This window comes from Ostrinia nubilalis, chromosome 2 (genome assembly GCF_963855985.1).
Source record: "Ostrinia nubilalis chromosome 2, ilOstNubi1.1, whole genome shotgun sequence".
Lineage (NCBI taxonomy): Eukaryota > Metazoa > Arthropoda > Insecta > Lepidoptera > Crambidae > Ostrinia > Ostrinia nubilalis.
In genome coordinates this window covers 18569744-18585389 of record NC_087089.1, presented here as the reverse complement: position 1 = coordinate 18585389, position 15646 = coordinate 18569744, and the positions used below count along the sequence as shown (strand labels likewise).

Sequence of the window (15646 nt, the reverse complement as noted above, 5' to 3'; positions counted from 1 at the left end):
GCTTTATTTCCTTGACTTTTAGGATATTAATTTACACTAACCCGATCTAATAATATTCTATGCCATCATTTAGTTACTTATTTTATTCATGGTAATTTATGAACGGCATCATAAAAACCCTAGGCAGTTAATATTTAACGCAGAAAAATCTAGATAATTTTTCATCATTCACAATTTTTTTTGCAGCAATTGCCAAAAATCTCCATAATTTTTCATCATTCATATCTTTTTTGGCGGCAATTGCCAACCAATTTTAGTTGTACACCGAGATTTTAATTAGGTACTTAGGTACTCTGTGATAAAAAAAATCTGACACCGGAGGGTAGGAAGTAAAAAAAATAAAAAAGGTTACGAATAGCTTGACAAGGGCGTCGGCCATAGTGTATTGTGAATAAGTGGAGCGGAATAATAATGTTTGATTAAATCCAGTTGAATCACGAATTCCACTTGCCCTTTTTATAGTCGAAGAAAAGAAAAGCTAGTCACCTAAGAAGATTAAAACGAGATGCAGTGTAATTTCTCAGATGGTAAGTACACTTGGTTATTTGTAGCTCGAAAATTATCAGCCAATCGACAGTATTTTTTTACGTCTTCATTTATAGACGTGAACTTGTTTTGTTGTTGCATGTGTTAGCTATATTTACATATGTTTGTTAAAAGCCTTAGGCATTCGGTTTCCAGGCGATTTGTATCTACACGTCATAATATAATAGTTTGAATTTGAATTGAATATTATGACCTTACATTGAAAATATTTTTATAATTGACTTGCAATGTAAAAACCGTCTTGTTTTTACTCCGGAAGAGTCTACGACCTCGCGGCCTTGTGAAGAAAGTGGTTGCATAATCCACTCACGCGCATACACGCAGTCAGCAGCGCGGGTTGATCAACAACGTTCTTTCTGTTCCATTGCAATAGAGATCAATATAATTTTATTTATACCTGTTGTTGCTTGAACGAAAAAACAACAATTTCTATAGATCACCTAGAAAGTTTGTTTCCTGTTTCCGATATTTTGATTACCTTAACACAGAAATACTATCAATGTATTTAATTTGTAACTAATTGTAATGAAAATCTTTTTACAACGGTGTCAGTGTAGCACATTTAAATAAGTAATTGCCTTTTTATATTTAGGAATTTATTACATGGGCCATTCTTATTCTTACGCATTTTTGTGTGAGATGTAAGAATAGCATATGTTTTTAAAGAAAATCAGTGCACTGTATATTAATTTACTTAGTAAAAAACCTCTATTAACTAGGCTCAATATCATTTTTATCATAAAACTATTAGAAGAATATAAAAAAAAAGTTACAAGTCCAAAATGTCACGGACCGTGTAGTGTGAGATTCCCGGATTTGGACATACAATATTTTTTTCTGAAGAGATGTTATGTTATTTTGATAAATATTACAGTAATTATGCAAGATTAATACATGTTATATAAGACTGTTAAAAATTTATATCAATAATAATTACCATTTTTGATTTTGAACACCAAACATTGTGTGAGCAGTTTTTGTGTCACAACCACGTGCGCCACTTTAAATATGCGTAACTCGGTAAAAAACTATCTTTGATATTGACATCCCTTGCTAAGTTTTTTTAGAACAGTAACATTGTCATCTTATTAGATTTGCAAATGGCTGAACGTAGTGAGTGAGCCGCAAAAAATTGTTTCCTATTTATTTGAAAAAAGGGACAACCATAACACGTCCATCCCGTGTACGGTTTTTAAAGGTAGGTATCAATGTCACGCTATTGTATAAAACATAATTATGTACCTCATGCAGTATAGTTTCAGAAAATTGCACAAGATCTGCTAATTCACAGATAGTTTTTTGGATATATCGGACACGTTCCAAATTGTCACGGCCATGGTATTAAAAATGTGTCACTACCGCAAACTATTTAAGTACATGGTCGTGACATTACAACGCGTGGTTGTGACATTCTATTTTTATTATTTTAATAGTTTTTGTTGTTCTGCTAAATTATTTTATGTATTGTGCAATTTTTAGGAGTAGCCTTCTAATAAGTGTACTTATTTTTCGCTAGTATGATTTTCTAGATGGCACGAAGGAAAAATTATTGCACTTTCTTATTTCTGCAGTAATATCAAATTTTACTGAGACAGCTCCCGGTAAAGCCCCTGCAGAGGTGGTCGGAGTTGTTTTAAAAGGAATTGCTATTAACCATATTTTTAGTGGTACGGTGACTATGAAACATGTTTAAGTTGTCAAAACCAACTGTTATGTGAATCCTACAGAAATCTCATTTGATACTCAATTAGGTACCTACTGTGTTTAAGATTTACTAATTTGTTAAGCATATTATCATATCAAAACCATGTAGGTAGCATATCAGAAGCATGATCAGATAATGCCAATAGTAAAAAGTCAATTTTTTTATTATCTAGTAGATATATTAACTACCTGACGGTATTTTTGATCTCAATTTTAATTAAATTTTTGGATGTTCAGAAAAAAGTACATATTACCAAATAACACCTTTGTTGATGAAACGAATTTAGTGTATTTTATTGTTAATCAATTTAAACTATTATGATATAAATTTAACAACATAAATATTATTATTTACAGTAAAAATGTAAAACTGTCACATCCATGTCATGCAGTGTCACAGCCGTGTTTACGTAGGCTATTTTGTTTCCTTTCCGAGGGCTTTAAGGTTGTCCATATACATCAAAAGTATGCTTTTGGTTTATACTTTCGATACACATCGCAAAAAGTTAAAAAAAAAACTTTAATTTTTAAAAAAAAATTGGCACAAATTTAAGAATGGCCCACATAATTACATACTAGCTTTCCGCCCGCGGCTTGCCCGCGTGGAATTTAGTCTGTCACAGAAAAATTTATCGCGCGCGTCCCTGTTTCAATAATCGGAATAAAAACTATCCTATTTCCTTCCCCGGGACTCAAACTATGTCTATGTTAAATTTCATCAAAATCGGTTCAGTGGTTTAGGCGTGAAAGCGAGACAGACAGACAGTTACTTTCGCATTTATAATATTAGTATAGATGAGTATAACAGTTTAGTATAGATAGTATAGATTGGAAATTCAATTCCTTTTCCAACAAAAAATAATGTTACCTAGAATTCTGTTAAAATTTGGTAAAATATTATATGTGAGTCAGCTATTATGCGTGTCATGTCTGCAGATCAACTTTATGAATCAGATTGTGCAGAATATGAAAGCTTCCGCTCTGTTTTTTTCCAAACAAGTCCATCATGTACCACATTTGCTAAAAATCGAAATAAAATTAAATGTGTGAAAGTTGCGAATTTCGTTGTCAGCAAAATCGCTACTTTCATAATGTTCGCTCTTTTGTTGCCTTACCTATCTTCATAAAGATTTTCTATTCTTCTATAAGTACCTACATTTCAAAATACCTTAGTTCGTAAGTAATCGTTCAAATTTAAAACGAATTAATGTCGGTAAAAATGAATATACACCGTCATTGTGAAGGTGGAGGCGTGGAGGTAGTTGGGTTATTTTTTTCGCTTTCATTTGAATACCGGCGGTTACGATAAACTTACGATGAGTTCTCGTGAAAAAGTAATCGCAATAAACTTGCTTTCACAGTTGTAGGGGTAAAATACGAGTGAATTCCGTCATTATGAATGTAACGTGCATTTACTTAATTCAGCACCACCGGGCCACCTCCGAGCACCGTGGGACGGCATCGCGGCGTGCTTCGGCGTCTCATTCAGCGTCCGGCAGACGGTGCGCAAGAGTCGCGCGGTGAGAACGTCCGGTGACCAGTGAAGTGAGGTGATTACGCGTTTATTTTGAACCGTGTAGCAGTAGAAGGTAAGTGTTTTTGTATTTTATAATCGTAAAGTAACGGTAGTTATTTAAAAAAAGTCTTAGAATTATTAAATTAATAATACTTATTGTCTATTTGGTGGTTACGAGCAATGGATTTAATTGAAATAACTTTATTTTACATAATTATTTGATGAAATCGTTATTGAATAAAGTTTTTTAAGTAAATAGAAGGTAGGTAGTCAGATAAGCTATGATCAATGAAACCCTATAATGGATTTTATATTTATTGCGTGTGTAATCCAGAACTGGTTATGGCCGCACCTACGTTCCAGGATATCTACGAGTGTACCTACCTGTAACTTCTAGGTTTATTTTATCCTTTCATACTCAGGGCGATTTGTGTCGTTGACCTATTCCTTACAGCTAGCCCTACCATCTTCATCAGATGAAATTGAATAAAAACGTCTATATCGACTTTCGATATTTTGATCGTTCGATATTTTGATCGTTCGATATTTTGATCGTTCGATATTCTGAACGTTCGATATTTTGAGCATTCGATATTTTGATCGTTCGATATTTTGATCATTCGATGAAACGTATTCGATATTATGATTTTCGATCATTTGTCATTCGATATGGCGTAGGTAACCCCTATAGGGTACCTTTATCAATATAACCCATTTTTTCACAAATAGGCGCTGGTATTGATATGATTTCTTTTCGTAGTAACTACTTAATGTAGAAACCGCTTGATTGTTTCATTCTCCCTGTAAGCGGAAGGTTGGTATTCCGTTTGGTTCCAGTAACAAAATTGTGAAATGAAATGAAATTAAATAATTTCCCCGAAGTAGAGTTGCGTGAAACAAAACTGGTATTCTCGTGGAGATACCCGCGAGTTTATTTTTACTGGTGTCGTCGAACGGATGGAAAGATCCTTGTTTGCGCTTTCTCTGCGCGCGCGCAACTTTATATCTACGTTAAATGTAGGTAGTTATAATAGGTTCTGCTGAATAAGTATGTTGCGAGTAGTACAAAAACGCAAAACAAATTAAATTAGTAACGTTTTAAATTTTTGATTGACCGAATCGAAATTCTAGGCTACCAAAGCTGTGTCAAAGTCGTTTCAGTAAACTAAAGTTAAAAAGTTTACCCATATTTAGGTACATGCATCGTTTTTTATCGCAATTTTAATAAACAGCACTTAGTTTTAAGCACTTTTAGTTATAGTAATTTCATGTATGCGTGTTTATCTTGTTGGTTGTCCTAATAAATAAAAATAAACTTTGACTCGACATTTTTGAAAGGTAGATAGATGATAGGGAGGGTTAATATGGCACAAATGTTATTAAGTAGTATAAGTAGGTAATTGGATCGTAAAATATGTTAAAAAAAGAAATTGGTCACGATTGTCACGAATAACAACTAGTGGTTTGCACAAACGCCGCGGCTGCCCGCATCATCGACTCCGGCGCTGCTTACGTAACGCGCGTCATCGCGACGTAACGCGGACGCGACGCGTGCCGAATACGCTGACTCAATGTTTGGACACTAACTATACTATAAGTGGGTCAGGATTGGCGACAATAACACCCGCAAGGTAACCTATAGGTATGTACGGACGACGGCACGTCAACGTAACCGCTGCGGGTTCTTGTGCAGTTGTAATAGGGGCGAGTATGCAACAAAAATGGGTAGCTTGATGTGCTGTCGTGTGTACCTATATCAAGGTATAGGCGTTGTACAAATATTAATAGTCTGCCATCTGTATCAAAATGACGTAAATTGACCCGCTTTTTTTCCACTGGAAATAGCCATTTTTTTTAACTTTCGGCCCAATCGGAGTTTATTAATTAATAATTGTTCCAAGCTTATCACAACTTTTCTGAACGTCTGCCATGGAGCTATCTTAGTATCAAGTGACGTAGGGTAGGTAATATATTATATGTATTATGGTCCCCTATTATGGTCCCGAGATTGGCGCCAATGGTTATATTAAGTGTTGTTGAATTTGGATAATGTCTTTTTAAGAAGATTACAACAACCTTAAAAACCCTATGCTACTTCAATGGTTCTCGAAAAAGCCCATTTACAGCCCACTTCTTTTAGCTTTAGTTTCAGCCAAATGACGTCCACTGCTGGACAAAGGCCTCCCACAAGGCTTTCCATAATAACGATCCTGCGCTGCCCAAATTTCTAAAATCAAGTGGCAGTGGGCGGGGCACATACTTAGCTCGTAGAGTCGATGGCCGGTTGGGGCAAAAAAGTTCTCGCGTGACGACCACGGGCTGAAAGACGTTGCGTGGGCAGGCCTCCTACTAGGTGGACCGACGATCTGGTAAAGGTCGCGGGAAGAAGAACATTATAAGTAAATATAAAATATGGAGCAGTTACATAACACACACAACCTAACCCAAATCACCCGCAGATGAAGGTGCTCCGTCACGCGCTGACGGCGGCGTTGCTGCTGGGCAGCGCTCGCGCGTCCAACGAGACCTCCACCGACGCCTGCGAGCCCTTCCTCTGGGGCTCGCTGCTGGAAGACTGGGCCACCGCGCCGGGCTCAACCGGGAGGCAGGGTAAGTCATCATTTATAAACTTTGCTTTGGTTTGCCCAACTTCATGTGTATATTTAACTGTGGAAACTTAATTGGTTGATGTGTTTTCTTACTGCACCCAAGTTAAATTATATTGTAACTGTAGGTAATGTTTTCCAAAAATATATAAATAAAATTTATCTTGACAAGTATTTTCGAGATATACCTATCTATACACAATGTTTAACAAAAAATCCTTGCCTTTCAGGAATGCTAACATACTAAGGTTACTAAGAAAAGATGTTGATGGTATTCCTAATTAAATTGAATAAAACTCAAACTCAATCCCATTTATTTATGACGCCTTCCCCTTCATATTTGTTTTATGTAACTGTCCTCTGCATAGGTTGTCTGGAAGAGATCGCTTCATAGCGATAAGACCGCCTAGTTGTACCTTATGTGTTCCTTTTCTTTCTGTTCTGTTCTTTGGTGTGCAATAAAGTGAGTTGGTTTTTAGAGCTCTTTACTTACCTACTACGGCTATTACACTGTTACCTAGCCTAAAATGAGACAAATTGATGTGTTATGTATTCTGCGATAGAAAGGGGATTTAATAAATACAATTACTTTAGTACTAAAGCCCATGACTTTATGCTTATCTACTTATATCTGTTTTATTTAATGTTCATACTTACTTTGTGCAGCTCAAAAAATCTTTCCCTAACTCCTAATATTACATTCATTTAAACTACTAATATTACATTTGCAGGTCGGGTAATGTCTCTGCCGCCAACCAAGGGTTACTACGTGTCGGAGCGCATGGACCTGATGCCGCCGCCGCCGCCCGCCCTCCAGCAGGGCCCGGCCTACGCGCCCTACGACGAGTGGCAGGCCGCGCCGCCCGCCCCGGGGCCCGATGGCAAAATCGTCAACAGGCCCCCCAACCCCTATAAGGACAAGTTCAAGCCCAGCTATGTGAGTATGCGTTTCAATCTACCTACTTGTCTTAAAGTTCAAATTCAAACTGTTTATTGCATGTTACATTACAAATTAACTTAACGTAGTTTTTACCTTATATAACACAGTATTAAATAGCTTGCTGTCGACGTTAGGTCCTATGACTTCTTACTTTTATAACATTACATTATACAATCATGCTCCCGGAAACAAAATATAAAACAACCCTCAGTTTACGCTCCACTCAGACCCGAAATACGGCCAGTTAACATCATTTATTGAGTAGACTTAGGATGGAGTATAGACTTCGATTTTTGTAGTAGGTAAGTAAGCTTGGAAAATTCACTCCGCAGTAGCTAGCTATTCAACAAGTCCGCCATGTGTGAGTTGAAGTCACAGATATGGAGTTGAAGTAGTACCAACTCGTATACCCAAAAAATCACAATAGCTTGCAAACATTTTTGCTAAAAGTACCTAACTTCTTACTTACTTCTAATAACGAAGGCATCCATCCCCAGCCGCCGCCGTCTCAAAACCTGCCCATACCTCTGCAGCAGCCTCAGCCACCGCACCAGCAGCAGCTATACCAGCAGCCGCCGCATCAACAGCAGCATCACCAGCAGCCATCATACCAGCAGCAACAACACCAGCAGTCGCCACATCAGCAGCCACCACACCAGCAGTCGCCGCATCAGCAGCCACCATACCAGCAGCCGCCACACCAACAGTCGTTACACCAGCAGTCGCAATACCAGCAGCAGCATCAGCAGCGGCCGGCCGCGGACCGCGTGGACGCGCCAGCGACGCCGCCCAAGCAGGTGTCGGAGACGGACCTGTACCTGCTGACGGCCATCGAGAAGCTGGTGTACCGCGTGGACCTCATGGAGAAGCGCCTGCGCAAGCTCGAGGACGCCGTGCACTACCTCGTCGTCGGCAAGGACACTAAGCCAGGTAAGTTCTATGTTTTAAAACTAATTATTTCGAAAATGCATTGTAGATTTCAAACTCTACCTACTCTCTTCTTAAAGTCACATGTACTTCCATTTTTATTTCGCGAGCCTATCTTACGTTTACCATTCGACTACCTGGTAGGTAAGTAAGTAAACTACTGAATTTTCTACAATAGAAAGTACATAATGCATAGTAGGTAATTACGCAAGGCACAGTAATCTATATATATAAAAATGAAACCCGTTTCGCGTTGTCACGGCATCACGTGTGAACGGCTGAACCGATTTCGATAATTCTTTTTTTTAAATGTTTGTGGAAGTCCAAGGATGGTTCTTACGGAAAAAAATATTAAGAAAATCTCTACGCTAAGGCGGTACGAAGTTCGCCGGGTCAGCTAGTTTCTTATATTATAATGTAGGTACAACAGTTTATTCCGTACCAAATCTTAGTACATTTGATTTTTCAAATTGACATTATCCAGCCACATATTGATAACATTGAAAACCACAATGTTTTGTGCTGAAAACATTGTTCCTATAAATTGGTCGCATCCTTGTCTTACCTAAATACGTAAAGTATCGTTTAATCGGAGTACATGCATTAACTTAGTTGCAAAATACCTGAGAACGCTTTGAATGTCACGGAGAAAGTCCGGCATCTCGTTCGCCCACCAAGTAACTTTCTGTTAATATCATGAGATTAACTGGCTGTCGTAAACAGATTACATAAGCCAGCGTGAGTAGGACCTTGCGTTGCAACATTTTGCATACCAGCCATTGTGTCATTTGTGATTACTCATCATGACTTAGGTTTCCATAACGAGGCCGAATCCTGTATTGGGTAAAACAAACATCCTTTATTCGAAGTAAATTGAGTGGGTTTATTCAAGGATAGTCTTTAGTGAGTAATTGTGAAAGTTTAAATATTTCGATACCTACTTGTGTAAATAAGTAAATTACCATGTTCAATCTTTTACTCTATTCTCAACAACTGTACTTAGAAGGCATAACTATTAAGTAAGTAAGTAGTGCATCCTTTTACAGGCAATTTTTAGAGATGTACCTACTAGTATCAAAACTCTTTCTTCCCATTGCAGTGCCCAACAGGGTCCATAATAATCTATATTTAGCTATCGTTCGTTTCAGCCGAATGACGTCCACTGCTGGACAAAGGCCTCCCCCAAGGATTTCCACAAAGTCCGGTTCTGCGCCGCCCGCATCCAGGCACCTCCCGCGACCTTCACCAGACCGTCCAGATGTTTAGCTATAAGCCTTACTTACTTATTTACCCTAGGGTAGTATTTAAACGAGTGACTGTAAATTTATGTTGTAAGTGTCAAAAATAATTAATGTGGGCTAAAGAATTACTAAGTGAGCGACTGAGTGCGAGTGACGAAAAATCAAAAGAATAGCAACTTACAAAAAAAAATTGAGTTCCTTAAAATACAAAATGAGAAGCTTCATAATATTTGAGCGACCTAATATTTGATTGAGTGTCAACGTTAGGTCCTGCATTTTTTTCAATATTTGGCAAATGCTTTTTTTATACTGAGTGGTATTTTGAACTTTAATGAAGTGTTTCGAATGCAAAAACTACTTTGAAAAATACTATTATGAGCAGCGTATTATGAGCCCACATTTAAATAAAAAATGATCTTATGAAATAAATATTTGACGGAACACTATTCTAGTAGCGAAAAAAATAAATCATTAAAATTTAAGGGTAGGTAATCAAATGAAACAATGTATTATTAAAAATGAAATAAATTTGTATTTTCTTAAATCGAATCAACAAAAAAAAAAACAAAATAAAATAAGTCGCTTCTGTCGACCCAAAAAAAAAGTAATTTTATTAATAAGGCTCATTGGTACCTGCTATGAGGATTGAGGAGCTCTACCTACTCATCGTCACTGTATGATAAGTGCTGGCTTGGACTTAGCGGGCCAGCCTCGTTTTCTTTTTTGTCCAATAGGTATCAGTTTTGCTTCCAGTGGCGGTGTTGTTAGTTTGAGCCGAATTGCTAGACCCAAAACGTGTTTGCATACATATTTTGTTAAAAATTCGGGACAGTCACCCGCCCCGATTCGAATTCGCGCGCTGTAACAATCTGTAGTTTTCATTAATAAAGCGTATCAAAATAAAAAAACATGAGACCTCAAATATAATATCAGTAACCAATAATCATTAATAAAGCAGCTCACAAAACTTTGCTTTGAATTAACTTTTTTGTAGTTCGTTCAGTAAAACCTCAATTAGAAAAATCTAATGTATCTTCATATTAAAGTTGCCCTCTCTGTATTTCTAGTCGCTCACTTAGTAATTTAGTCGCCCGGATAGTATTTTTATGTCTGAAATGTAATAATCAAAACCCACATTTTGTAAGCTCGTTCTGGATTTTATTATTGATCAATATTCGTCGTTAGTTTGGTAAATTTTTCGCTTACTCAAATTCATACCGCTCAAGGTATTAAAACAGTATGCCATCATCAGTCGCAAAGTTGTTTTTTAGTCGCTCGTTTTATAATTCCCCTTTACCCTATATTTACATAATGGTGATGCAAATAAATATCCAGATCTGAGTGTATTTATATGTGGCATTAGCTTTCCGCCCGCGGCTTCGCCCGCGTGGATTTTCGTTTGTTAAATTTTCCTGAATTTTCTTTGCTACAAACCTCACGGAGCCCGAGACCTTTCCAACGAATGAAAAGCCGTGGAATTCGGTTCGTGCGTTCTGGAGTTATAGCGTCGGGAAGGAAAACCCTATTAACTAACTAACTTATTTTTATATAGTAGACTAGCGGCCGCCCGCGACTTCGTACGCGTGGATTCCGTTTCACCCCCTTCATCTATCTTACGCGGTTTAGATTTTTTCATACAAATGTTTTTTCCCGCTAACTCCTGTTCCCGTGGGAATTTTGCAATATCCTGTTGTAACTAAGCTTTAAGTTTACTAAGGTACCTGCATACCAAATTTCAAGCGTCTTACTTAAGCGGTTTACATTTATCATACAAAAGGATTTTCCCGCTATTTCTCGTTCCCGTGGGAATTTCGGGAATTCCTTTCTAGTGCACCTCTACGGTACCTAAGCTACGTCCCTGCCAAATTTCAAGTGCCTACGTTTAGCCGTTTAGGCTGTGCGTTGATCTGTCAGTCAGTCAGTCAGTTTCTCCTTTTATATAATTTTAGATTATGAAACTTACGTGATCGTTCCCCCCGCAGAGCCGTGCTCGGCTAACTTCACGCGCGTGGGCGCGGGCTGCTACCATTTCTCGGGCGAGGCGGGCGACTGGAAGGCGGCCAGCCTGCGCTGCCGCAAGCTGCGCGCGCACCTGCTCGAGCTCGACTCGGCCGACGAGAAGCGCGCCGTGCTCTTCTCGCTGCTCGCCAACAAGAAGCTCAAAGGTGAGACACGACAAATATAGATCGTTTCATCCTCGAAGACGCGCGCCACCGTTCTTCCGCTAATGTTTGAGTGTTAATTATTGGTACATGCTAAAGTATCCATGAGTGCACACGCACAATACAATAATGAATGACGCTCGGATTGCTCGGATCAAACTCCCCGCACCTCGCGCTTCGGCGCGTCTTCGTACCGTGTCTTTGTGGATGAAACGATCTATACGACTTTAACTTACGACTGTCAAAGGTCTGTCAATGAAATAGCCATAGGATCGTTGTAATTATGCCCGTTTTCACCATCGATCCCACCTATTATAATTATTTTTAAGTTATCCCTATGAAAACAAAATTCTTGTTATATGTTACCATAGAAGTCACTTAAAAATTAGGGATTACTTAATGGTGAAAACGGACGTTAGCCTTTCAAAATACAAAGGTGATTAGGCTGTACTGTTGTAAGCAACAAGCCACCGAAGATAAATGTGCCACGGCAACGGCCGCCGAGCGAGAGAATCGCTACTGCATGGCTACAGGGGCCTAATGAGGGTTTTCGCGAATGAAAAATCCACCAGATGGCAATACGTAGGTAGACGCGAGGTCCAAATGCTGCATGATTGGTTATTTTTGACATGACATTGACAGATAATGTCAAAATCCACCAATCACGCAGCAGTCAGACCCCACATCCACGTCCCGCCATCTAGCGGATCTTTCATTCGCGAAAACCCTCATTGTAACATGGCCAAACAATAATATGCCAAAAACGAGATTTTCTAATTAAAATTTTGCAATAAGTTGTTTTGATAAATTATTTTTTGCCAAATGAGCGAATCGCAATTCGCAGATAGTTTTTATGGTCAAACATTAGTAATCCTGTAAACCAATATATTTAGCGCCATCTATTTATTTAAGCAACTGTTTGTAAAGCGCCATCTATGGTTCTCCTTTTCTTTGAATTACTTTATACCGGGAGTCGGTACAAGCAAATTCATATAACGAACCATAGATGGCGCTACATCTGTGCGTGTTGCCTATTATCGATTCGGTCCGCACTCGGCTAAACTTAATCTGAGGCACTCGGCCATTACAATTTTATTAGAGACTCAACACTGTACCTACTGCGTGTGAGCAAATTAATACAAATCAAATCAAAATCAAAATCAAATCAAATCAAAATCATTTATTTACATACAGACACGGTACATTTGCTGGTAAAAAATAAAATAGATCCACATGTCTCGCCATGGTATGGCATGTAAAAATAATAAGTAATGTAATTATATAATATTATTATAACGTTATGAAATTTAATAACTCAATTTTATCATAGTCATATTATAATGTCATAACACATTTATTAAAGTAGTCAATTATTATGGTCATATTAAACATTGCTATCATTATTTTATTACAGTCATATTTTAAATTTATTATTATTTTATAGTAATATTATTAAGGTAAATCGAATCATTTCATTAGTTCCTTAACATCGTAAAAATTATTATCTAAAAGCCATTCGTACAATTTATTTTTAAATAATATTGGTCCTAATGTTTTTATATTTTCTGGTATTTTATTGTAAATTTTTATGCACATATTTAAACAACTTTTCATGTAAAGTGCAGTCCTAGGAGAAAAATGCAACACAAGTCGATCGGGATTTTTCTTGTTTCCATGATAGACATCACGAGCTTTATAAAAAAGACCAATATTATTTTTTACAAATTTGCAAATTTCGAATATGTAAAGGCCTGGCAATGTTAATATCTTGAGTTCTTTGAAGAGCGGTTTGCATGTTTGGTAGGGTGGTATACCAAATATTGCACGAACACATTTCTTTTGTGCAACAAATGCCCTATGTATATCTACACTATTTCCCCATAGAATCAACCCGTAGCGCAATATAGAAGTGACATATGCATGATAGGCGGTAAGTATCGTACTACGATCTGTTATGTGGCGTAGTCTTTTTAGAACGTACACGAATCGATGAACCCTGTCACATACTGATTCAACTTGTAATTTCCAATTCATACTCTCATCTACATTTATCCCCAGGAATTTAACTGTGTTAGCTTGATTTATGCATGTGTCTTTATATGAAATATTTAAATTACATTGTCTTAAATTATTAAATTGAATAAAATTGGTCTTGGTTAAATTAATTTTAAGATTATTATTGTCAAGCCATTCAATAATGTTAGCTAGTGTATTATTAATTTCAGTTTCGTGCTTCGTCAAACCATCTTTGGAGTCATTTGTCACAATAATAGAAATATCATCTGCGAATAATATAGACCTATGTCGTGTAACGTTTATTATGTCATTTATATAAATAATAAATAAAAGAGGCCCAAGCACACTTCCTTGTGGCACTCCGAATCTGTTTACTATATATCTTGAGTTATATGATCTCATTAAATTGTCTTTATCGGTTTTTGTTATAATAACAGACTGATATCTATTTTTAAGGTATGACTCAAACCATTGGAGAGGTAGTCCTCTAACACCTATACCCTCTAATTTCCGAAGCAGGATGCTATGATTAACCGAATCAAATGCCTTTGACATATCCAAAAACAAAACTGTTGTAAGCATTTTTAAGTCCACCCTAGTTACAACTTCTTGAAATAATGCGAACATGGCTAGTGTAGTTGATTTTTGTTTTTGGAATCCGTATTGGTTTTTATTGATTAGGTTGAGATCTGTACAATAACTCATCAATCTGTCAAACATACACTTTTCAAAGATCTTGGAAAAAATTGGTATCAGAGTTATAGGTCTGTAATTGGCTATGTCATTCCTGGAACCTTTTTTATGTATTGGCTTTACAATAGAGTATTTTAGTCGTTGAGGATATTCACCTCTTTCAAAAGATAAGTTTACCAGGTAAGTCAAGATAGGAGTTAGTTCGTCAATACATGTTTTTATTACCTCTGTACAAATTTCATCAGGTCCTTCAGATTTTGTATTATTTAAAGTGAGTATTTGTCTCCTTAGTTCATCATTAGTCACAGGTCTTAGATACATAGAACCACCCAAGACACTAAAACTAGTTTCCTGATAAACATTTGATTTATTTGTTTGTAAATTCGATGTGTCAATGAAATGCCTATTAAATTCTTCAGCTATACACATCAGTAGTATGTTATTGGGCGTTCTATCTCACATTCGATCGGTCGCAGTCGCGACCTCACTCTGTGCGATAGATCGCCCAATAACACGATCGTAAGTAAACCATGCCTGCAGTAATGTACGATGAATATGAACCTTTTTCGAACTACATCTTTTAATCATCGGTGTGAGTATATTGTCATCAGTTCTTTGAAATCCACCGATCACGACAGTCGAGTTAAAAATTCTGTTATGAAATTTCTGAAACAAAAAGAATCACTTAAATTGGAATGCGTCTGTCCTGAAGCATCGAACAAGCCTAAGCGTCACGGGAAATTATTGCCAAATACTATACGTAGTATCGTGTGCGGTCCATCGAACTGTGGGAAGACCAATTTAGTTATCAGTTTATTGTTACATAAGGATGGACCACGTTTTCGTAACCTGTATGTGTACTCTAAGTCTTTATACCAACCTAAGTACGTATTTTTAGAAAAAGTATTGGACAAGGTTGCAGGTACATCTTATAACAAGTATAATCATAATAGTGAAATTTTGAGGCCCCACGAAGCATTGCCTGACTCAATTATCATATTTGACGATGTTGCTTGTGAAAATCAAAACAATATACGCGATTATTTCGCCATGGGTCGGCATAAAAACATTGATTGTTTTTATATGAATCAAACTTATACTAAAATACCTAAACAACTGGTAAGAGATAATGCTAATCTTATTATATTGTTTAAGCAAGATGATGTAAATCTAAGACACGTTTACGATGAACATGTTGGGTCTGACATGTCATGGTCGCAGTTTCGTGAAATGTGCTCAACTGTATGGAGTAAACCTTACAGTTATGTGGTCATCAATAAGGATTGTGAACGAAA

At 37.2% G+C, this 15646-nt stretch overlaps 2 protein-coding genes across 2 annotated transcripts in view; both read left to right on the top strand.

Moving 5' to 3' along the window:
- Positions 1-15646, top strand: part of LOC135077809 (uncharacterized) — a 40034-nt gene that overhangs the window by 5402 nt on the left and 18986 nt on the right. Inside the window, exons 2-6 of the mRNA XM_063972355.1 lie at positions 3676-3770; positions 6226-6376; positions 7104-7309; positions 7810-8242; positions 11463-11645. Coding sequence (XP_063828425.1) covers positions 3676-3770; positions 6226-6376; positions 7104-7309; positions 7810-8242; positions 11463-11645 — 1068 coding nt within the window. The remainder of the gene's footprint in view (positions 1-3675; positions 3771-6225; positions 6377-7103; positions 7310-7809; positions 8243-11462; positions 11646-15646) is intronic.
- Positions 3752-13708, top strand: LOC135077817 (ATP-dependent RNA helicase ddx46-like). Its single transcript, XM_063972361.1, has 6 exons — positions 3752-3839; positions 6226-6376; positions 7104-7309; positions 7810-8242; positions 11463-11645; positions 13701-13708. The coding sequence occupies exons 2-6, from the start codon at positions 6226-6228 to the stop codon at positions 13706-13708; spliced, it is 981 nt and encodes a 326-aa protein (XP_063828431.1). The 5' UTR covers positions 3752-3839.